The sequence below is a fragment of the Pseudorasbora parva genome, chromosome 4, assembly GCF_024679245.1.
Source record: "Pseudorasbora parva isolate DD20220531a chromosome 4, ASM2467924v1, whole genome shotgun sequence".
NCBI classification, from domain to species: domain Eukaryota; kingdom Metazoa; phylum Chordata; class Actinopteri; order Cypriniformes; family Gobionidae; genus Pseudorasbora; species Pseudorasbora parva.
The window spans coordinates 3,874,545-3,899,463 of NC_090175.1; the positions used below are offsets into that span (position 1 = coordinate 3,874,545).

General features: G+C 40.3%; 2 protein-coding genes across 2 annotated transcripts; both read left to right on the plus strand.

Moving 5' to 3' along the window:
- Nucleotides 1-928: 928 nt before the first annotated feature.
- On the plus strand, nt 929-16,118 carry colgalt1b (collagen beta(1-O)galactosyltransferase 1b). Its single transcript, XM_067440592.1, has 12 exons — nt 929-1,354; nt 6,645-6,755; nt 7,565-7,682; nt 8,203-8,337; nt 11,075-11,279; nt 11,352-11,471; nt 11,556-11,632; nt 12,468-12,574; nt 12,686-12,818; nt 13,524-13,651; nt 13,782-13,988; nt 15,071-16,118. The coding sequence occupies exons 1-12, from the start codon at nt 1,149-1,151 to the stop codon at nt 15,336-15,338; spliced, it is 1,815 nt and encodes a 604-aa protein (XP_067296693.1). The 5' UTR covers nt 929-1,148; the 3' UTR covers nt 15,339-16,118.
- A 2,070-nt stretch (nt 16,119-18,188) lies between these two features.
- nxnl1 (nucleoredoxin like 1) lies at nt 18,189-24,074 on the plus strand. The gene is made up of 3 exons (XM_067440640.1): nt 18,189-18,422; nt 20,925-21,330; nt 22,804-24,074. The coding sequence occupies exons 2-3, from the start codon at nt 21,005-21,007 to the stop codon at nt 23,123-23,125; spliced, it is 648 nt and encodes a 215-aa protein (XP_067296741.1). The 5' UTR covers nt 18,189-18,422; nt 20,925-21,004; the 3' UTR covers nt 23,126-24,074.
- Nucleotides 24,075-24,919: the final 845 nt, after the last annotated feature.

Consider the following 24,919-nt stretch of genomic DNA (forward strand, 5'->3'; position numbering starts at 1 on the left):
CTAAAGCTTGGAACATACTCTGCAAGAACAAAGAAATGTGTTCGTTTTCTCGAGGTGAAACAGGTTTGTGTGATGCAACGTTTTTAAAAAAAGGCAATTATTTTAGTACATTATATTGGACATTTCAATGTAATATTGCAGACTGCACTTAAGTGAAAACAAATTGTAGTACTATAATTGTGTTTCAGACCGTAGTCAGGTAAGTGCCATGTTTAATTTTTGACATGGATGAAAACAGGGCTATACAAGTAGAGTGTTCAATGGATAGTAGTTTAACAACATCCTGATTCTTCAGCTCACTAAACGTCTAAACAAAAAGTTTTGAAAGTGAATTACATTACCCTTTATATCAGGGGTCTACAAACTCAGTCCTGGAGGGCCACTATCCTGCAAGTTTAGCTCCAACCCCAAATAAACACAATTTATTCATTTGTTTTTTATTAATATGAATTTAATCCTAATCATTGTTTTACATGGTCCTAGTTAAACACTGATTATTTGATTCAGGTGTGTTTAATTGGGGCTGGAGTTAAACTCTGCAAGACAGTGGCCCTCCAGGACTGATATGGAGACCCCTGCTTTATATAGGGACAGCGCATGCCAGTGCGATTGTATTCTAATCTAATGATCTGATCCTCTGATCTTACACTTGTATTCTGATCTACTACTGAGAGTCTGTACTGCTGCTTACACAGGCTCTCTGTCCAGTGTCCCGTTAGTGTGTGTGTGTGTGTGTGTGTGTGTGTGTGTCCACGCCCACAAACTTTCTGGCAGATTCCAGCAGAACAGCTGCTTTTCTTAAAGGGGTCGCCGCGAAATTAAAGGCGCAAACGCAGGATTGTGGGTTTGTCACTCATAACTCTACACACTGTACAGTTTAATTACCAGATATTATAATCTCTCTGTCATTTGCTAGATGACTGAGATAGTGGATTTTCAGTCTTTTTTTGTAACACCATGTTTCTCGTTTTAGTAAGAAACCCTTCCCTTTAATTCCCCTCCAGGGACCACCAAGAGTCTCTCTGTATTTATGTCGGTGGGGAATAAATCGCCAATGGTCACTGGTCGCGTCAGCGCTGCGCGATCCGTCTGCTCCGCTTTTCTGCCTGATCTTCCGCTTTTTCTCGGGTGTCTTTCGTGCTCCGGCCATGCATCTGCTGTCTTTCTTTTTCCTGCTACTATGGACCGGTCCGGTGCGAACTTACTTCCCGGAGGAGCGCTGGAGCCCGGAGTCCGCGCTGCTCGCCCCGCGGGTGCTGCTCGCGCTGGTGTGCCGCAACTCCGCGCACTCTCTGCCGCACGTCCTCGGCGCCATCGACCGCCTCAACTACCCCAAAGACCGCATGGCTGTATGGTGAGTTTATCCGACGGATCGAGATTATTTGGCGTAGTTTACCAGAATTTATGTTTTGCGCAATTGCGCGTCCAGCAGATGTTTTGCGCGTTTACTATAATGCAGTGACTTTCTACAGATGAATTGAGGAGGGGAAGTAAACAGCAGAGAGGTTTGCGTGATGATGAGTGAACAAAACTAACACCAGCTGTGCTTACATGAGTGTGTTGAGATGTGGTGCGTGATTTATCTCTGTTTGGGAATGAGAGTGAGGTTTGGATGTACAGTTTTGGTGTGTGTGTGTGTGTGTGTGCATGGAGGGGGAATGAGCGAGTTTAGACGTGTCCAGGGCAGACAGACACCCCTTCATACCCCTCAGGTTCAGCTCTGCCCCCTTTTCCACTTACGATCAGCCGACGTGTCTTTTGTAACGAGCGGATTCTGAGAAAACAACAGCGATCCGCATGAATGAGCGCAACACTTTCCCCACGGCGACAGCGAGATGAAAAGAAACGCCTTCTGAGAGACTTATGGCCTCAATAACACGCACATCATAAACTATAGGGAAGATGGGCATAGTGAACTATGCCTTATATTCATCATAGGCAGCTGGAGAAGTGCTACAGACCTCATACAGACCATAAGCTAATGTAATCTCTTTACAAGCAAATTCCATAAATGAAAGTTGGCTTCACAAATAAATCTGAGACTTATGGAAAACTTCAAAAATGCAATTAATAGCAAAATATCACACTAGTTGTATTTATTTTGAGAAAAGCACTTTAGTTTCTCATGATAAAAAAGCATTGAGGAACTGTTCAACTAAAATGAAAACAGTAAGAATATTGTCTCAAGAATATTCTGTTTCATATCCCAATGGAAGTGAACGCGAGCTCTGAATTTTCCACAAAAAAAAATAAAATAAAATAAAACACCAAAAAAGTGGTCCATTCATACAGCTTCTGGACTATAATAACAAAGCTGTGTAAGCCTCTCCAAAACACTTCCCAAGTGTGTACTGTCATTAAAGGAGTTATGTTTAACCTTTGTTTTCATAATAATGCATATTAATCATTATTTACATAATTTTTTCTCATCCACTCATATTAAAAGTGGTAGAGTTTCCTAAAACTGTACTTAGTAAAAGGATTAATAAACCCAAAATAAACCTGGTGATTTAATAAACTTTCATCACTGATTTCTGGTAATAAGTGACCTCTGACCGACCCACCCAACTCATGACATATTCCATATCCATATGCAGAAGCACAGAGGATAGAGTCGAACAAAACACCGCTCAAGAATTTTAGAAGTATAAAACGAGAATTTTTAAAGAGAAATGTGGGAGGAGTTTGAGTTTGCACACGAGAGTAGTTGACTCTCACCTGAGCTTGCTACTCCTACATTCTACATCCTGCGTCGGGTCGAAGGTCACTCATCCCCAGAACTAGACTCATGTACAGCTATTACTGGAAGCCAGTGATTATAGTTTATAAAAAATTTTTTTTTTTTTTTTACAAAAACACATGATTTCGCTTCAGAAGGCCTTTATTAACCCCCCTGGAGCTGTATGGATTACCTTTATGAATACTTTTATGGGCTTCAAAATTATATTATATGTTATATTGGGATAATTTTTGGGTGAAATAGAAGTTAGGTTGCTTCTGATGTGTAATAAAATTAAAAAGGAGCAATGGGTGAGTTTTTATTGGTGTACCCAGAATGTACTGTGTCATGCTTTTTGATGGGCTCATTGTTGTGAATCATACGCTGATTCTTGATGTCTAAACAACATTTGAGTGTTTAATTTTTTTCCGATCACAACACCTTGAAATAAAATCGTATTATATTGAAACACCAGATCTTATGCTGTAGAATCACAGCATCACTCAGGTAAATATCGCTCAGGATATAAATGATATCCAGGCCTGTCACGATAACAAACTTTGCTGGATGATAAATTGGCCAAGAAATTATTGTAAATGGTAAATGGACTGCATTTATATAGCGCTTTTATCCAAAGCGCTTTACATTTTTGCCTCACATTCACCCATTCATACACCGACGGCGATGTCAGCCCTGTAAGGCGCCATCCAGCTCGTCGGGAGCAGCTGGGGTTCGGTGTCTTGCTCAAGGACACCTGAACTTGTGTAACCTACATGAACCACTGAGCCACTGCCGCCCCTAATTATTGCGATAAACGATAATATTGTCGTTCTGAGACCATTTTCATCTAAAATAATGATAATGGCATAATAATGCGGGTCATTATTTTTATCTTGCGATTAATTGATTTATTGTCTATCGTGACAGGCCTTATAATAACAGTGATTCAGATCTCAACACGATAACACCTGTTCATAGAATTTTCCTGGTTTGTCTGGCTGTTATTACTCAGTAGGAGACTAACTATAATGTTAAAAGTAAAGGGTCAAGATCCCAACAAAAGCAAATACTGATCTTCATAATGGTGACAATGGTGACTTTCCTTCAGTTATTTTGCTTGTTAACATCAGGTGTTCATCATTAATGGTCAATAATCACTTAATTAATCACTTAATTATCTCATTAACTTTAACACTGATTCAGAGTCAAATAACGTCTTGAGAGAGTTAATTTAACACTTGTGTTTTTGCTGTGAGATGGATGTGTTTGACGTATTTTGTAGCATCTCATGCAGCTCAGCTAAAAAATATATTTATGTTTCTGTTCCACAAAATTTAATTTAATGTGAATATTTAATTGTTGGGTGAGTTTAAAATAGCATTTGCAGATTTACATTAAGCCACTCCGTACAAATATATTTGGAGATTGTATCGTCCTCGTCTCGTGCAGTTCAAAAGTTTCGCAGCATGCATCCAGAGCTGAAGAATCGCTTCCAGCGTGTAGTTAACAGCCGAAACCGAACCACCAGGGTTTGTGTCGCTGCCACAAACAGACCAGAGCTAAACCACACGCGGCCCAGCGGCGTTTGGGTGGCTTCAGCGCTCGCTAGTGCTTTAGCAAAGCCGCCATTGATTCAAGACCAACGTCTGAAACTGAACTGAATTTTAAAAAAGTCTTTGATGAACATCTTGGCAGATCTGGGCTTCAGCACGCACACATAATCTGAAGCTTTATTACAGGAGTACACTCAAACTGCACTTAAATCAATTATGAGAGGCGCTGACCGCTAACAAGTAGCCTCGGTACATGAGCATAGCATTACAGCGGAAAAGCTCTGTGGTTCACACACGCCACTCGTTCACACACACACAAACACACTCATGTTGAACATCTCCTGTGCGTTTCTCTGCCAGCTGAGGTCTTATTTTTACCATTAGATTCAGTGTTGGTTGCCGTGGGTTGGGCGTGTCCGCACTTGCAGCCGCGTGATTGGTTCCCGCCTCAGCTGTGAATCTGCGGTTTGGTCTCCTGTGTCTTAATGACTTTAATTATCAAATGATCGCCTTCGTTTGATGACTGTCTGTGAATCAGTCAGCCACATTACAGATGTGATTTTACACCCACAGATGTGGGTTTACACCCATTATATTTATATGTAACTGTAATATATACACTACCACTAACATTGGCAGGTTGTGTATATGTTTTTGAATGAAGTCTCTTCTGCTCTAGTAAAAATCAGTACTATTGTGAAATATTATTACAATTTAAAATATGTTCTCTATGTGAATATATAGTAAAGGTTAATTTATTTCTGTGATCAAAGCTGAATTTATCATCATTACTCCAGTCTTCAGTGTCACATGATCCTTCATATAAGGATTTGATGCTCATTAAACGTTTATGATTATTATTATCAGTGTGCTGCTTTATATTTGTTTAATAATCTTTTCAGGATTCTTTGATAAACCGAAAGTTCAAAAGAACAGAAATCTCTTTTGTAACATTATAAACATCTGTCGCTCTGCATTAATTTAACACATTGATGAATAAAAGTATACATTTCTTTCAAATGTATATTATGTAAATTAGAAAAAGAAATGTTTTGTGAGGATGTTATTTAATTAATTTTTCGTTTTTAATGTAAACCAAAAGATTCACAAACGAAAAATCATTTGTTTCTGGAGCGTTCTAGAGTTTACTCAGAAGATAAGATCTAGCACGGCACGTCTCGGCACGTCTAGTGTGAATGATGGAAGCATTCAGAGCTCTAGGACACACACACACACACACACACACACACACACTTACTCTCTCTAACACACACTCTCTCTCACACTCACTTACGCACACACACGTTCTTTCAAATACATACACTCGTGCACACACACAATACTGATGGAGATTAACTACTGCAACAGCTCTCTGGTAAAAAAAAGAAAAAAGAAGAGGGAATGGAATTTGCCTCAGGAACATTCATGTGTGTGTGTGTGTGTGTGTGTGTGTGTGTGTGTGTGTGTGTGTGTGTGTGTGTGTGTGTGTGTGTGTGTGTGTGTGTGTGTTAATATAATATTGTGCACCTGGGCCTGATCACAGCAGAACCTTGATCTCCTGCAGATGGGATTCATGTTTTCAGTGATCAATCGCTTTGATTTATCAACTTTGCACCAGTCATCTGCTGAACACACACACACACACACACACACACACACACACACACACACACAAGACAAAACCTGGTTAGTAGAATTTGGACAATTTGCTCCCCGCTATCAACCAGCACCTCTTGTACGTGTACAGACGTGTGTTAAGAAGTGTCTGTTGAAATCAACAGGTGATGTTGAGTTCACTAATACTGCAGTCAGTGAGCGTCACTTACCACTAACTCACTACACACTCGATACACACTTTCCAATAATCACCCAGTGCCCTTCAGATTCCCCAGTAGGTGTTCCTATAACTAATAATCGCTCCCAGTTCCTGCAGGACTTATACGTATTGGAACTATAGAAATTAGTGTGTGTGTGTGTGTGTTAGAGAGAGAGAGAGAGAGAGAGAGAGAGAGAGAGAGAGAAAGGGAGAGAGCGCGCAAGTGTGTGTGTGTGTGTGTGTGTGTGTGTGTGTGTGTGTGTGTGTGTGTGTGTGTGTGTGTGTGTGTGTGTGTGTGTGTGTGTGTGTGTGTGTGTGTGTGTGTGTGTGTGTGTCTCTGGTTCTCATCTGGTCCTTCTGCAGCCAAACTGTAAACACAAGCTTCGCTTTCCAATCGTCATGTAGTGAAGTTAAATATGGGGTGATTTTCCAGCACAAACTCAACATTAAAGAGCTCAAATTATGCTCACATGCTTCCTATTCTGTCATTCATTTTGGAGAGCGGCCATCTTTTCCTTGTCTATTATAACTTCAAACAGGATCTTTCTCTTCTCAGGGTGGCCACGGATCATAACTCAGACAACACCACCGCCGTTCTGCGCGAGTGGCTGATAAACGTCCAGAACTTCTATCATTATGTGGAGTGGAGACCTCAGGAGGAGCCCAGGTGAGATGAACCTCAGACCTGAACTTAAGCTGGACTCAACACAAACCTGTGTTGATTCTACTGTTAACAGTTTTGACCCACGGACCCGATGTGTGAAAAGAGGACCAGGAGTCAGGATGTTCAATCAAATGAAGAAAATTTACTGAAGAATAGTTTGCAGTTTCATCAGTAAAGCCAACGTCAGAGTCTCTCGAGGAGGTCGCAAGCCAAGACTCTATCTTACACACAATGACCACCCTAATTATACCCGTTTCAAGGGCATGGTTTACCTCGTTACAGACAAACGGAATATTCCTGATTGGCTAAGAAAATATAAAGTCTAAACAATTTGTCACGCGTGGATAGATAGGAGATGGTGTTGTTTTTAGGCAGGATATCTATGTCAGACAATCCCAAGATTGGGGAAGTGTTGACGTCAGGGGGTCCTAGAGAGGTCTAGGGTGTGAGGAAGACCGGTCCAGTCCATTCTACAGTCCTGCACAGAACATGTAACACACATAAAAGACAACACTATGTACATCAGCTGTCTCCACGCCATCACTGCCTGTGAGGTCAAATTACACGATAAGGCGCAGAGATACGCGTAAGAGATCACTTCCGCCGCTTGTATCCCATTGAGATATGCCGTATCTTGACCTTCACTTGCCGGAAGTGATGGCGTGCTCGCGGCTTTATACATAATGTTGTATTTAAGGTAAAAAAAAAGATATAAATACAGTTTGTTGCATATTTCAGACCAGTCAGTTTGCCCATGCTGACCCCTGTCCACCATATCAATATTTATAAATATTTATTTGTCTGTTTCTCAGCGCCTACGAGGACGAGAGCGGGCCGAAGCACTGGACGAACCTTCGATACGAGCATGTGATGAAGCTGCGTCAGGCGGCCCTCGAGAAGGCCCGAGAAATGTGGGCCGACTACTTCCTGGTGCGCCATCTAAAATCCTCACAAAGTCCCGTTTGTGTCTGTGACGGGTCACTAACCCTGAGCTAAAGTCAACCGCCAGCATCCACCGCTGTAATTGAAGATAATGTTACAGTAGTGTGACCCAAACTGACCCGCCTCACGTAATTACAGCTGACCTCCAGTCTGAAGAGGGTCACCGGTCAGTGCCTGAAGCTTGGCCATCTAAAGTTAGCAGCACTGTCGGGGTATTTCTGCGTGTGTTTATTTATGCTCTGCCGTTTCTTCAGCTCTGTGATCAGCTCCAGCTCCTCAGTCCAGTAGTTTAACTGCACAGTTTCGAGGTTTGTTAGTCGAAGTACTTGTACCATTATGGGATTATACACACTCCTGTCCGAGCTGAGGGGTCAAAACCGCAATGACTAAACACTTTATTGTACAGTGTCCTTGTTACATGGATGAATTTATGCACAATTTACTGAAATTACTACAACTAACCTCAAATCAAACAGCAGTGAGATAAACTCCCGGCCTCTGTCTGCAGATGGTGGACTGTGATAACCTGCTGACCAACCGGGATGTTTTATGGAAGCTGATGCAGGAGAACAAGACGATCGCGGCGCCGATGCTGGAGTCCAGAGCCGCGTATTCAAACTTCTGGTGCGGCATGACGTCTCAGGTGTGTGTGTGAGAGAGACTGGAGACCTGTGTTCATTCTGACAGCACATTGTCATTTAGTTTTAGTCTCCTGAATTGTTTTAGTTTTAGTCTAGTTTCAGTCAGCTAAAATCTAAAGAGTTTGGTTAAACTGTATTGATTACACAACACACGACTGTTGCTTGAATATGACACTGACATTTTGACATAACTGTGTATGATTTTGACAATTCAAGTGCAAAAATACACAAAAAGAGCTCAATTTAGTGGCAACTGAGCGGCATCTCAGGGTGTTTTAACACTTGGGTCCTCTTTAAAAGAACCAAACTCAGACTCCTTTAAGTGGACCAAGAAGTGAACCAAGTGAAAAAGGACCCGGTTCTCTTTACGTTCACACTGTCCCTGTACATGAAAGAGGACTCAGATCCTTTTTGGTCCACTTTAGTTGGAATGTGGTCTCAGACCCCTTTGTTTTCAGACTTTTGCTTTTTGGATCTTGTCCAGCTCAGTGTTTGATGGCTGACCTTATGGCCTTCAACATCTGATCCCATTCACTTACATTGTTTGTAACCATGATATTTGTTTGTAAAGATTATTAGTACTTTATGACATTGCTACAAATGCTGTTGAATTAACTAGTTTATCTTTTCTAGAAAAAACATTTTATATATATATATATATATATATATATATATATGTATATATTGGAATTCGCGAACAGAAAAATCTGCCCAGAGCAGTTTGTGTTCGGACTGCGTGTTTTTAGCGAACCATACCACAAGATGATATCGAACCGTACCCAGACAACCTCTCGCGTTGGTCTCGGCTCGGTTCGCTTTAAAAGGGGTCTGAGATCATTAGGAGTGTTTACATATGGGCCAAAAACCATGCGAACCACGCTCAGACCCCTGAAAAGGACCAAGTGTGAAAACACCCTCAGTCTGGAAACCCGTACATTCATTTCTACTGCTTCTGTTACACTTTTGCGGGAACCAATCACAGACTGGCTTTCCTCCTGGTGCGCTATTGGCGGGTTTAACATGATGACAGATAGAGAAGTGATTGGTCGTTGCCTGTTGAACACACCTCTTGTGGTCCGATTGGTTGAAGGACTATCCAATTGTGTTCAGAGTTATTTGAATAATGCCTGTTGATTACGCCTCTTGTGCTGTAGAAAACACAGAGCAGACTCCCCAGACCAATGGTCAATCTTAAACTGAGCTTGGTCTGGTGATAGCCAGACAAACAATGATATTCATCCCGAGCAAATTAAACGAGTGTGTAAGGGGAGGCGGGTGTGTGTGTTTGTCACTCGCTGTCGGAGAGATGAGAGAGATGTGTCGTGTGTCCGATCTGAGGAAAATCAGTATCGAAAAATCATTTCAGTATCGAAATAATCTATTTTCTTGACACTATATTGCACTTAGTTTATTATTTCAGATGCTCTTTTAAAGTGGTGATGAATTGAGGAATCAACTTTCCCTTGAGCTTTTGATATATAAAAGGTCATGGTAATATAACATTAAGTTTCAGAGCTGAAAACTTCCTTGTTGGTCAAAGAACAGCTTTTATAGACACCAGGCCCAGAAAACGTTTGTGTGCGCATCTTGACGTCATCGACTGACGAAACACGCCTCTACAGAATAATAATCACGTGTAGATCTGTAGCCCCGCCCACCGACTCATCGCATCACGCTAGCCAGCAGCAATAAACATGCAAAGGAAGATAGCAAGATATTGCTGAAGAACACAGTCGCTGCATGAGCTTCCTTCAGAGCCTAATATTAGGAATGTGTGGTTGAACTTTATTTTTAATGACTTTTTAAAAACTTAATTTCACTGCGGAATTGTTTTTTAACAAATCTCAAGTACTGGATTTGCAGACATATTGAGATTAAAACACGTTTTTTCTTCTATATTGGATCCGACAGGAATGGTGCAACACACTTATGTGAGTAAAACGTGTTTTTATATGTGATAGTACTGCATTGTTATAGATCGTTTTGATTGTGTGTATGTGTCTAACAGAACGTACCTTTACCACGCCGGACTCAGACACGTATGGGCCAGGGCTCACAAAGCCCAACGTCCTGATTCAAAGGCAGATGAATCTTGTAATATTCCTTTCTTGTTCTGCTATTCTCTCTCTCGTGACTTGACATCTGATGGGCACACGTGTATGTGTGTGCACGCGGATCGCGCTTATATCGAACGATTGTGCAGGCCATGTAATACAAAAATAATAGTCCAATCAATCACGGGTGGATGAGAAATAAATCATTATGTTTGTTTGATTTGTGTGACGTTTACGAGAGAATCATTCCGGTTGCTGCTTTCAAATCAATCCCTCCCTCATGTGAACTGACAGGAGCTAAAGCTCATTAAATATGCAAATCTTATCCAATCCTAGCCGTGGGCGTTTACTTCCAAGTCCCCAGTGACACGCCCATCAAAACCCAGCGTTCAGGAGAGAGCCTCACAACCAGTGTAGAAAATAGCCTATTACTTATTAATTATGATGTTTTTGAATGTAAAAACAACACGAATATCATTAGTTGAGCTCAGACAACAGTAAAAAAAAGCCAGTTCATGACACCTTTAAAATACCTCAACTGAAAACTGCATATATTACATCTAAAATGCAAAGTGCCAATGTCAGGTTACAATACATGACTATCACATGAAAAACAGATCTGTGTCTGAAATGAAGACGTTTCCTCTGATCTCAGATGATGAGCTGTGTGTGTGTGTGTGTGTAGGGTTATTACAAGCGGACGCCGGCCTACATGCCCATCCGCCGGCAGGAGCGTAAGGGCTGCTTCGCCGTTCCCATGGTTCACTCCACCTTCCTGGTGGATCTGAGGAAGGAAGCGTCCCGCCAGCTGGCGTTCTTCCCGCCTCATCCCGACTACAGCTGGGCCTTCGACGACATCATCATCTTCGCCTTCTCCGCGCGGATGGCAGGTGCGTCTCGGATTCGCGCTCGGTTATCGTGTAGGATTACTTTTGCCTGAATTTGAATGTCGTCCCCCGCAGATGTTCAGATGTACGTCTGCAACAGAGAGGCTTATGGGTATTTCCCCGTGCCCCTGCGCTCCCACAACACCTTGCAGGACGAGGCGGACAGCTTCCTGCACTCGCAGCTGGAGGTCATGGGTGAGTCACGTGACTCTGGAGTTCCTGTAGGAACTTCCTCAAGGCGAATCCAACTTGATCGATCTGAATTTGTTTCGTCTTCAGTGCGCAATCCTCCGACAGAGCCGTCCGTCTATCTCTCGCTTCCTCCCAAACACGCAGATAAAATGGGCTTCGATGAGGTGAGGACGCCACTGCTTGCTTATCTGTTTTTTTATAAAAAAAATTTAAAATATATATATATATATGTTTAATAGTATTTTTTATTATACTTTCTTTATTTTATTATTTTATATTGTAATTGTTGTTTTTTTGTATTATTTGAATTTAGTTTTTATTCTATATTAATTATTGTATTTTATATTTTATTTAATTCTATTAAATCTAATCTATCTAATTAGTATATAGTATACACTTGTGTAATATTTACAACGTTTTTTATTTTATTTTTTATTTAATTGTATTTTATTATATTATGTTATACTTTAATTTTATCAATATAATTTTTTTATATTAATTGTTATTTTATTTATATTATTTTATATTGTATTTATTATTTAATTACATTTTATATTACATTATTATATATTATCTCATATTACATTAGAATTTTAGGTATGATATATCATTATTGTGTGTGTGTGTGTGTGCGCGCTTGTGCGTGTGTCTCTGTGCGTGTGTGTGCCTGTGTGTGTGTGTGTGTGTGTGTGTGTGTGTGTGTGTGTGTGTGTGTGTGCCTGTGTGTTTGTGTGTGTGTCTGTGTCTATGTGTGTGTGTCTGTCTGTGTGTTTGTGTGCTTGTGCGTGTCTCTGTGTGCATGTGTGTGTCTGTGTGTGTGTGTGCTTGTGCGTGTGTTTGCCTGTGTGTTTGTTTGCTTGTGTGTGTCTCTCTGTGTGTGTGTGTGTGTGTGTGTGTGTGTGTGTGTGTGTGTGTGTGTGTGTGTGTGTGTGTGTGTGTGTGTGTGCCTGTGTGTTTGTTTGCTTGTGTGTGTCTCTGTGTATGTGTGTGTGTGTGTAGGTGTTCATGATAAACCTGCTGAGGCGCTCGGACCGCAGGGATCGTATGCTGAGGACTCTCTCTGAACAGGAGATCGCGTGTAAGATCATCACAGCTGTAGATGGCAAGTATGTCTCACATTCACAGGCAAACACGAGCTTCCCATAATGCCCCTCTCTCACCTCACACACAGCATGTTTAGCGTGTCTGACACGTGTGTGTGTGTGTGTGTGTTTCAGGGCGCTGAACGCCAGTCAGGTGGAGGCTCTGGGCATTGAGATGCTGCCCGGATACAGCGACCCGTATCACGGCCGGCCGCTCACTAAAGGAGAGCTGGGCTGCTTCCTGTCGCACTTCAACATCTGGACGGAGGTGAGCCGCTCATTAACTTCAGAAACACAACACAGATACAGATGAGCAGTGCTACAACTTCAACATGTCCATCAAGTAAAACTCATTTTCTATACAGTGGGGCAAAAAAGTATTTAGTAAAAAAGTATAACGAGTTCAAACAGGAGCCATTAATACAGGAGGACAGAGGAGTTACAGGTTTGGGAGAGCCGGAAATCTGGCTTTTTTTGTAGGAGACCAAATACTTAATTTCCACCATAATTTACAAATAAATACTTAAAAAATCAGACAATGTGATTTTCTGGATTTTTTGGGAGAACTTGCACAATTGGTGTCTGAAAATACTTTTTTGCCTCACCGCACATATATATATATATATATATATATATATATATATATATATATATATATATATATAAAATTAAAAAAAATGTTTCAATAAAATTCTAGAAAAACTAAATCTTTGATTGTTTAAATCTATAGTTTTTATATAAAAGTGATTTTTTTTTAAATATACTATTTAAATGTTTTACAATATTCAATATATATATATCAATTATTATTATTATATTTATTTATTTATCTATTTTTTTAAATAAAATATTTTTTAATAAATTATGCCAATGTGTCTACTCACTGTGTGACTTTTTAAATAAAATAATACGAAATAGTGTTGTTTGTTAAATGAATTATTATGAGAGAATAATCTTGATGTAAATGTGTGAGATTGTGGATCGGGGGCTGGAGACGTCTCTGGTGATCGAGGACGATCTGCGCTTCGAGGTTTTCTTCAAGCGTCGTCTGCAGAATCTGATGCAGGAGATCCGGTCTCAGCGGCTGGACTGGGACTTGATGTGAGGAGACACACACACACACACACACACACACACACACACACACACACACACACACACACACGAGTCTGTATGTGTAAGGCGATGTCTGAATGGAGCTGATAGATCTGTCTCGGTCTCGTCCTCTCAGTTATATCGGCCGGAAGAGGATGCAAGTGGACCGTCCGGAGAAATCTGTGCCCAGAATCCATAACCTGGTGGAGGCGGATTACTCGTACTGGACTCTGGGATACATGATCTCGCTCCGCGGCGCTCAGAAGCTGCTGCGGGCACAACCGCTGAAGAAGATGCTGCCGGTGGACGAGTTCCTGCCCGTCATGTACAACAAACACCCCATGTGAGAGACACCTTGATAATAATACATTAAAGCTAATAAAACATATATATTTATTATTATTATTATTATTATTATTATTATTATTATTATTATAACAAACACCCCATGTGAGAGACGCCTTCACCTGCACAGCAGATCACAGATGCCCTCTGACCTGATCATGATCATAACGTCTCATAGCGGCCGTCAAACTACATACAATATCATAAAACATCTCCAAAATCACATAATGAGCCAAGATCATGGAAACAAAACAAAACATTTTTTTTAATTAATCAAATTTGTATGTGTTTATGGTTTTATTAAGTTCATAAAAATAATAAAATAAATATACTTTTTTTACATCTTTAAAAATTATAATTGTATTTGACGATGATCATAATAATAATTATAATACAAATAATACATTTATTATTAATAATAATTATAATAATAGGAATACATTAATGTTATTAAAAATAAGACATGTATATGTAAAATACTTATTTTTTATGATTATGATGATAACAATAATAACAATAATATATTAAAGCTAATAAAAAGCTATACTTATTATTATTATTATTAATCTTCATAATAATAAAAATAATTAATAAGAAGAAGAAATAATTTTATTACAATTATTATTTTCAGTGATGATCATAATAATAATAAATATTAATGAAATACAACATTATAAATAATAATAATGCATTATTTTGTCAGTTAAATTATTAATTTTGTATTTTCAATATAATAATAATAATAATAATAATAATAATATATTATTAATAAAACAATTATTATGAATATAAATAATTTTGTTGATTTAAATTATTCGTATTGTTAATAATAATAATAATAATAATAATAATAGATTATTTTTATTATTAGCAATAAGAATAATATAATCTATAAAAATATTTATTGTATTATTCTTATTGTTAATAATATCTTAAACCTAAGAAGCCATTATTTAAGTCTCTGGGGCTCAGACATGTTTGTGTCTCTATCACTCTATCAGTCGTTCTGTTGTTGTGTGTGTTGTGTTGTTTGGCTGTGTATCAACACTGGTGTGTGTGTGTGTGTGTGTGTGTGTGTAGCGAGGACTACATGTCTCACTTCGAGCGGCGGGACCTGCGGGCGTTCTCGGCCGAGCCGCTGCTGGTTTACCCCACACACTACACAGGCGACGCCGGCTACATCAGCGACACGGAGACCTCCACCGTCTGGGACAACGAGACCGTCCTCACCGACTGGGACCGCGCACGCTCGCGCAAGAGCCGCGAACAGGAGGAGCTGAGCAGCGGCGCGCAAAACTCAGATGTCCTGCAGTCTCCGCTGGACAGCACGGCCCGAGACGAGCTCTAGGACACCACACACACACTCAACACATGCACACACACACACACACACACACAGCCTCTGCCAGATCAGAGGCCAGACTGAAGCCCAGCAGTGTTTCTGACGTAGATAATAACCTCGGATTCTCCCGAAATGCTTGACTGGGAGCAGAAGCCCGACCGGCTTTGTAAATATGATGTGATGTCTTGATTTGATTCGTTTGAATGGGAGTCTCAAGGACAATCAGCATGATGTGACATTAGTTTTAGACGGTCAGGAGTCCTGGCCCATCCTTTAATAGGGATCGATGTATGTGATTTTAACATGCCATTCCTTTATTATCTCATGATTCGAGTGAGCATTGACTTGAGCTGTTTTTCTGCATCCCGGATTGCGGTCAGGATGAGATCGGCATGTAGAGACGGCGTTTTTATCGGAGAGTTTGCTTGCAGACGACTAATTTATTGCTTGTTCGGCTTGTTCATAGTCCTGATGTCAGAGCCGATGGACGCTTCCCGTCATGTGAACCGTGTTTTGTCTTCTGTTTTTCTTGTCTGAGTTTTTTCAGTTGCCTTAAGAGATTTGTATGGGAGAATAGAAAACAAATCAACTGAATATATTTTTAAAGCTAGGTAGCAAAGACATGCTTGTGTTACGAAACTAATGTTTACAGGATATTTAACTGGCAGTAACATCTCGTCATGGTTCGATCAGTTTCCTCTGTTTTCTCCTGTGTGTTCATCACATGTGACTAATCTGTACATCTCCTGAATGTGCCTTTTATACCAAAGAATAAAGAATGTTTCTAAAGAATGCAGTAGGTTCTGTCTATTTTTGTATTATTTATTTGCAGTGGTAATTTTCCTAATATTGTGATGGTCCGGTCCTTTTTTTGCTGACTTGTCGAGCCATGGACTCCACTAGACCCCTGAATGTGTGCTGTTGTATCTGGCACCAAGATGCTAGCAGCAGATCCTTTAAGTCCTGTAAGGTGTGGCCTCCATGGATCAGACTTGTTTGTTCAGCTCATCCCACAGATGCTCGATTGGATTGAGATCTGGGGAATTTGGAGGCCGAGTTGACGCCTCAAACTGGTTGTTGTGCTCCTCAAACCATTCCTGAAGCATTTGTGCTTTGTGTCAGGAGCATTATCCTGCTGGAAGAGCCACAGCCACCAGAATACCGTTTCCATCAAAGGCTGAACATGGTCTCAGCAATGCTTAGGTAGGTGGAGCGTGTCAAAGTAACATCCACATGGATGGAGGACCCAAGGTTTCCCAGCAGAACATTGCCCAAAACTTCCCATAGTGCATCCTGGGGCCAGGTAAGTGACACACACACACACCCGGCCATCCACGTGATGTAAAAGAACACGTGATTCCTCAGACCAGGCCACCTTCTTCCATTGCTCCGTGGTCCAGTTCTGATGCTCACGTGCCACTGTTGGTGCTTTCGGCGGGGTCAGGGGTCAGCATGGGCGGGGTCAGGGGTCAGCATGGGCACCCTGACTGGTCAGCGGCTATGCCGCCCCATACTCAACAAACTGAGATGCTCTGTGTATTCTGACAGCTTTCTATCAGAACCAGCATTAACTTCTGGAGCAGTTTGAGCTCCAGTAACTCGTCTGTTTGATCGGACCCCACGGGCCAGCCTTCGCTCCCCACGGTCATCAATGAGCCTTGGCCGCCCATGACCCTGTGGCCGGTTCTCCACTGGTCCTTCCTTTGAGCACTTTTGATAGATACTGACCACTGCAGACCGTTGTAAGGTCCTTTAGAACCAGAGAATATCTGCTGATGAAGAGCTAACATGGATAGTTTAGTTTAATTACAGTTATAACGTATGTTGTCATCTTGCTTTATGACATGCTATTGCATTTTTGTTACAAAATAAGTAGACTATTAAAAAGAAAATCTACACATTAGTTTGTTCGACATATAATATAATGACAAACATGTGATTTATATGTTGCTTTTGTAACCCTCCTGCTCGAACCGCTCTAACAATGAGGCTAAATGCTGCAACCCCTAGTGTCAGTCGCTAGAGCGTCCCATGAGGTCAGAGGAGTGAGGTTTACTTGCACAGCAACTACTAGCTGGCCTCTGTTACACTTGCAAAACATTTTATGTAGACTTTCTGCCCAATGATTCTCTAAATATACATTCGTGAGTAACCCGTTTATAGGTACAAGTTTGAGTTTGTTCTACAACTAAGGACATAATTGTGATTTATATGTTCAGAAAACCACATAGCCACCAATAGAGACAGATGTTTTTGCCTGCAAGGTTTGACTCAAATAATAACAAACAAAGCACTCTCTGCAGGTGTAATTAAAGCCCCCTGGATCAGCATTAACCTCACAGCATGAGCAGTGTCAGTAGGAGAGAAAGCCCAGAGCTCAGGGGAAACGCCTGTGACTAATTCTGCATGTTTATTATTGAATGTGTCATTTGCATATCTCATTAAAAACTCATCCATTATCCATCCGTTCTCATTTTGCCTTCTGTAGCCACTCCTGTCTCCGCTGTCTCAGTCTCTCTATTGGATTATTAAAGCCGTGGTGTATTTTCAGCCAAGAAGGCTTATGGGATCTCTGACAAACACGGCCATAATCCTTTCAGAGTGTGATATGATTCTTTTCACCATTGAAGCGAAACAAAAATGTATGTTTGAATCTCAGGGATGCAATCAGCATATGCTTTGCTTCTGGTGGTTAATTTTAATTATCCTGTGTCAGATTAAATGCCACCAGAAGAGTCTTTTGGTACTAATGGTACTAATCTCTCTCTCTCTCTCTCTCTCTCTCTCTCTCTCTCTCTCTCTCTCTCTCTCTCTCTCTCTCTCTCTCTCTCTCTCTCTCTCTGTCTCTCTCTCAATAGGATTATGACGGTGGGTTGATGTAGATAAGGTGGTCTGTTCGCTGGATCCTCAGATCTGTCTGTCTGGAGAGTAAATAAACATAGTGACTGGACGACGTGAGACACTGTCTGGTGTCGCTTTAACCCTGTAATCTCCGTGAACCGGGCGTGTGGTGAGAGGAAACGACACGGCCACTCTGCAGGACCGATGATCGGTCGGGTTCTGATCGACAGCGAGACTCAGTCACTGGAGGTACGTCAGCGTTGGCTTTTATGCATTGGGTTGGACATATTTTGCATTAAGTGAGTTTTTGGGGTTGTAGATTCAACATGCAGTTTATGTGTTTAAATGGGTACTGTAGAAGGTCCTCTAGTTGTCTACTACTTCCGTTCAAGCCTACTACTCTCTTAAGCCCCGTTTCCACCACAGGAACTTTACCCAGGAACTAGGAACTTTGGGTGGTACTTCGTGTGTTTAGACCGCAGGAACCAGGGTAAAATTGAAGTTCCGGGTAAATATTTCCCCCTCCAAACGGCCCTGCTCGCGAGGTAGTACTTTTTCAAAGTTCAGGAACTTTCGAGGGCGGGACTTGGGCGTTGAACATGCTGATTGGTTGAGCTCACGCAGTTCTACCGGCATTTTTAAAAGTCTTTTGCGAGGTTCGTTCTGCGTTCAGTAAATATCAGTCTTTGCTCTCTGTCTGGTGGCGCGCGGTCGTCTCAGCCATCTCACGTTCAATGTCCGTAATAGCTGATAATAATATACATTGTCATTTTAAATCTAGCTTTACAAGCTTTCTGAATATGCTGCAGCTGCATGCTGCTGAATCTGCATATTAGTGCTCTTTTCTGTCATTGTTAATTACCTCTTTAGTAAACCTATACATAACCAGCAAAAGCAGCACAGCTTGAATCTCTTCCATACTCGTTATTAATTTTTTTTCACCATGTAAACGACCTGACCGATTACTTTTAAGTGTGTGTCCTTACATGACGTGACGGCGCGCGCCGCGCTCATGTTGACAAGAGAGGAAAGTACATTTTTCTGAGGGGTAAACTTTTTATTTCGTAAGTTATGAAGATAATGTTGGAGTAATGACACAGCGTATATTGCCCCAGGCAGTTTTTACTTTAACTGCGCCTGACAGAAGATTTTTTTTTCTGAGATGATTATTACACTTTACAACAAATAGCTATAAATAATACTGTATTAGTCCTGGTGGCCGTTAAGAGTTGCTATGGCTACAGTCAACACACTCCAGCTGCTGGAGAAAACAGCGTTGACATTTTTGGTGCGGCAGACAAACTGCATGTGACAAAATGATTGCGATTGAAAGTCATCACATGTAAACACCAGATCGGTTTAGATAACGTCTCATGTAAACAGATCACTAAATCTTTCAATCGGTACACACACAAATGATTACTGTCCTTCACTGATTTGGAGGAGCAGTCGCGCGCAGTCCTACATCACCGGACTAATTTGCCTAATCTTCTCGGAACTTTATCGCGGTCGAAACGCAGACAGCTGCAGGTCTGGGGGGGAGAAAAGTTCCTGTAAAAAAGTTCCTGGTACAAATAGTTCCGGGTAATTTTGGTGGAAACGGGGCTTAAGATACTCTGAGATCTCTTTTATTTTTGAAGTTTTGTTTCAGTGCTTGTTCTGAAACTCATTATCTCAGGGCGGGATGTCTCTGACTGTAATTCTGTAATTTGTTATATGATATTGTCAAATATTATTACGATTTAAAATAGTTGTTTTCTATGTGACTATACAGTAAAGTGTAATTTATTCCTGTGATTAAAGCTGAATTTATCATCAATACTCTAGTCTTCAGTGTCGCACATAATAATTCGCTTTTGCTGGGTTGTTTCAACCCAAATTTGGGTTTAAGATGGAGAAACTTAGCCTAGAAATCTAGACGCACCCTAGCGGCAGCAAATTTAATCTGCCCGCAAGTGTCGTCTAGGAACTCTCAATACCCTTCTGAGCTGTATTCCTCACAATCTGGACGGCCCAATCACATCGTGTATAGAGTCAGTGGGCGGGGCCATAATGAGGACGGCCGAGTTGCGTTTGCGTGCTTCTAGTAAACACAGAAACTGGCGAACGGCGGCCTTTCGAATCAGCTCTGACCGCGACTCTGGAAGACTTGGAGTTAAGCTTTTCTCTAAAGAAAAGAACAAAGAACGGCACTGAAGTCATTCTTAAAAAGGGAAGATGTGTTCGGGGTTTAGCCGACCGGATACGGCGAATGTTTAATCTGTCAGCGAGCTCTGCTTCACCTTCGTTGCTCTGGTTGGTGTAGCGCTATCCTATCGCGTGCAGAGGGAGTTTGAAAGACAACCGTTTATCCGCCCCTCGGATTGAGATTGTCTATGGTGAGATTCCAGACCAAACATCTTGATGTGGGTCTGGCTTGTCAGGCTAGGAGAAACTCAACTGTTGGGTTACATTTTTTACATACAAATTTTAACCAAACTGTTGGGTTTGTCCATATTTTACCCAAATTTGGGTTGAAACAACTCTGATTATTGTCAATGTTGAAAAAAGTTGCAGATTTTTTGTGGAAACTTTTATACACTTTGTTTAGAATTTGTTGAGCAGTGGAAAGTTCAAAAGAACAGCATGTATTTTAAATAGAAATGTTCTGTAACATTATACAACATTACTGCCAGTTTTGATCAGTTTAATGCATATTAATTAATTTTTCAATATCTTATATTTTTTCCTTTCTCCTGCAAATTCATGTAGAATGAAAGCTCTACCCCTTCACATAATATTGTCCGGCATTGATCTGTAAAGGAGCAGCCGCTCTCTCTTCAGAAGCTGTCATGGTGGACCTGTTCTTGGGGAAGGTTCTGGTAAAGAACAACAAAGACAAAGATGAGCTGGACACCGAGCGTGAGATCATCCTGCGGCTCCAGAACCGCATCCTCATGCTGTTCTTTGGCTCGGGCGAGTGTGAGAAGTGTCAGGACTTCGCTCCAACACTCAAAGACTTCTACAAGAAGCTGACGGACGAGTTCTATGTGGAGCGATCGGCCCAGCTGGTGCTGCTGTACATCTCGCTGGACTCGTCCGAGGACCAACAGGAGAAGTTCCTGAAGGAGATGCCCAAACGCTGCCTGTTCCTGCCCTACGAAGACCCCTACAGGACGTATGTGCACTTTTTTGTTCGGATTAGCTTACTAGCATACTAGCCTGGAAAATATGAAACTGTGATTTCTAGTACAGTGGTTCTTTATCAGGGGCCACTCAATACACATCAAAAGAGTCTGCAAGATGGCTTTCAATTATTTAAAATAAGACCAAAAAAATGTAAAGGCAATTTGAGAAAAAATACACTATCCTGTTCTGCTAATATGTATTGTGTATTTGCTATAGTCATTAAAATAAATTTTGCGAGCGAATGCTTATGGAAATGCAAAAGTTTTGTGAACCAACACAAAGTTTCTTGGGGAAATGCAAAAGTTTTTTGTACGAGCGCATAGGGCCGGCATTGTCAAGTGTCCCTCCATGGGCAAGACACCTAACCCAAGCTGCTCCCTTGCATGGCTGACACCGCCATCTGTGTATGAATAAGAGAGAGTGAATGTGAGGCAACATGTAAAGCACTTTGGATGGCCATCGGTCTGTTAAAAGTGCTATATAAATGCAGTCCATTTACCCTTTCTTAGGGAAAAGCAAAAGTTTTGTGAATGAGCACAAAGTTTATTGGGGGAATGTAAAAGTTTTGTGAACGAACGCATTGTTTCTTGCGGAAAAGTAAAAGTTTTGTGAACAAATGCCAAGTTTTTTGGGGGAACTTAAAAGTTTTGTAATTGAACACAAACTTTCTAGGGGTAACACAAACGTTTTGCAACCAAAAGCTAAGTTTCTAAAGGAATGTGAAAATTTTGCAACCAAAAGCTAAGTTTCTAAAGGAACGAAATTTTTTTGCATGCAAACACTAAGTTTTTAAAGCTATACTTAACATACACTGCATCATGAGACACTATGAAGAACACCTCAGCTTGACTGATGACTGACGCACTGTATCATCATGACAAATGTATTGGCCGGCAACAGCCATGACGTCACTAGTAGTGCGACCTGGAGGTATAAAAGGGGCGCCTAAAGAACATGTCCTCCTCTTCTTCATCTTCAGGGACTGTTTTGCTGAAGTACAACATTGAAATTACAATGGCAAGTGACCAGTGCTTCATGAAGTGTGCCAATCCGTGTACAAGTTGAATGAACACAAAGTTTATCGGCAGGACCCAAAAGTTTTGTGAAGACACAACGTTTCTCGAAAGGACTCAAAAGTTTTGTGAACAGACGCAAAGTTGTTCGGGAGAACCCAAAAGTTTTGTAAATGAATGCAAAATTTATCGGCAGGACACAAAAGTTTAGTGAATAGATGCTAAGTTTATCAGCAGAACCCAAAAGATTTGTGAGCAAATGCAAAGTTTCTAAAATGATGTAAAGTATCTTAAAGAAAACAAAAGTTTTGCGAATTAACGTTTTCTCTGCCATTGTGGCATCTTTGAATACTGTTCTAGACAAAAAGGTTGAGAACCACTGATCTATAGGCTGTGATGTTTATGAAGCTCTGTTTCCATCAGTAGTGTCATGTTTGTGTTGGTCGCAGGGAGCTGGGCGTGATGTTCGAGGTGCAGGATCTGCCCAGGGTTGTGGTGCTGCGTCCGGACTGCTCCGTCCTCACGCCTAACGCCGTGGCGGAAATCTGCTCTCTGGGGCCCGACTGCTACCGCAACTGGCAGGAAGGGGCAGAGCTGATCGACAGGAACTTCATGATGAACGAGGAGTTCGACGAGGGCAAAATGCGCAGCATGACCGACCCCATCCGACGAGTCAAATACAAGGTGGAGGACAAAAAGAAAAAGAAGAAGAACAAAAAGGACGATGACGGAGAGGAAGATGGAAATGATGGAGGGGGACCTTGGGGTTGAGGTCTGAACATTTGCTTTGGCTCAGCTGACGCTCTAATAACATTAGCGATATGGACAGAAGCCACGAGTAAACGCTGTAGAGAGACACCGTTGAGTAAAGGTCACTGAACAGATGAATAGCAGGGCAGAAATGGGAAGATAGATGGTCTACAGCAGCAGTTCTCCATGTTTTTGACACTAAAGCTCATCATTGTTCACAACATAGGCTGTTAAATCAAATGCTTTTAATTTACAGAAACTGTGGACAGATTAAAAATATTACATTTGTATAAATCAAATAATTGAATTTCAGAATTCCAAGTGTGTCAGGAGTGGAATGTTTTCCCACACTTTTCAACCAACAAATTACACTGACTTTTCCGATTGTTGATGATTTACCGAATAAGTTTTAATGAGGATTTTACAAATATTTCTGCTCACAATTTCTAACCGATTAAATACTTTAGAGCTTGTAATTTTTGGTGAATTTCTTGTCAATTTTACCAATTTAGAGTTGTCCAGGTCTAGAAATCACACTTTTAAATTGGACTTCTTCACATCATGGTTTTCCGAGAGAATTCGGCACAGTCAAACTTGCCAGGAATTTACAGGACTAACGAGTATATGCATGCTGGGTTATTTTCTGCCAAATTTATGTCAAAGTAATGCAATTATTACCTGGAATATACTGTAAGTTTACACTACACTGTTATTCAAAGGAAGGAAAATAATAGTACTAATAGGGGAAACTAAAATAAATAAATAAAAATAACGCCTAGACGCCTTTTAGAAAGAATGTAATTTCTGAATGATTGATATTCAATTTCTTATTTCCAGGATCATTTGCTTTAAAAATCCCTCTTAGATATATTTTTTAACTCTGATTTTTATATTTCCAGGATATAGGTGTGTGTGAATGTTATTATAGTTACTATAGGATCATCAGATGAATCTTGGTTTGACATTTATGTATCAGCAAATGCTCTTTTTTATTACACACAATTTTATTAACATTTGCATTACTAATAAACTCTGAAATTACAAAGAAAATGTAATTTGAGTTTTTGAACATTTTTATTGAAGTAGTTTATGTGTAAATTATTTTAGGTTTGGATTTATACAAGTGGAAAAAATGAAACCACTGTGTATTTCATTTCATTTCTTTCCTTTTTTTAATTTTTTTATAAACGTAGGTCTTATCAGAGTCAGGTTTAAGTCTGTTATCAAAAAGCAAATAACACTCTCCATATAAACTATGTAAAGAAACAAGTACATTTTGTTTAAACAGTATTTTACACATGGTACATACAACATTATGCATATTTAAAAAGTTGTCTAAATTTACAATAAGTGTATAAAACATTGACTAACATGTCACGTCATATATATATATATATATATATATATATATATATATATATATATATATATATATATATATATATATATATATATGTTAACTGATGATTGAGAGTAAATGTTCAAATTCAGTGTCATTTCATGTGTTTTGCTCAATATTAATATAGGGGGAGATCTGATAGTGTTTAATGTTGTATTATTTTGTAATTTAAAAGGGTTTCTGGTGTGTTTTGGGGTTACCTGATACTTTAGTTAACTAGAAATATGACATGTTTATAATGTAGATAGTTTAGTGGTAATAAATGTATTACATTATACATTCCTTTATATATGGGTGAGATGAGTATACTGAATGAGTAAAAATCTGCAATACAATATTATTTACATGCAGTGCCATATCTGATCATATCTTTACTGGATATAAAATTACATAGGCTTACATTATGATATATTAGT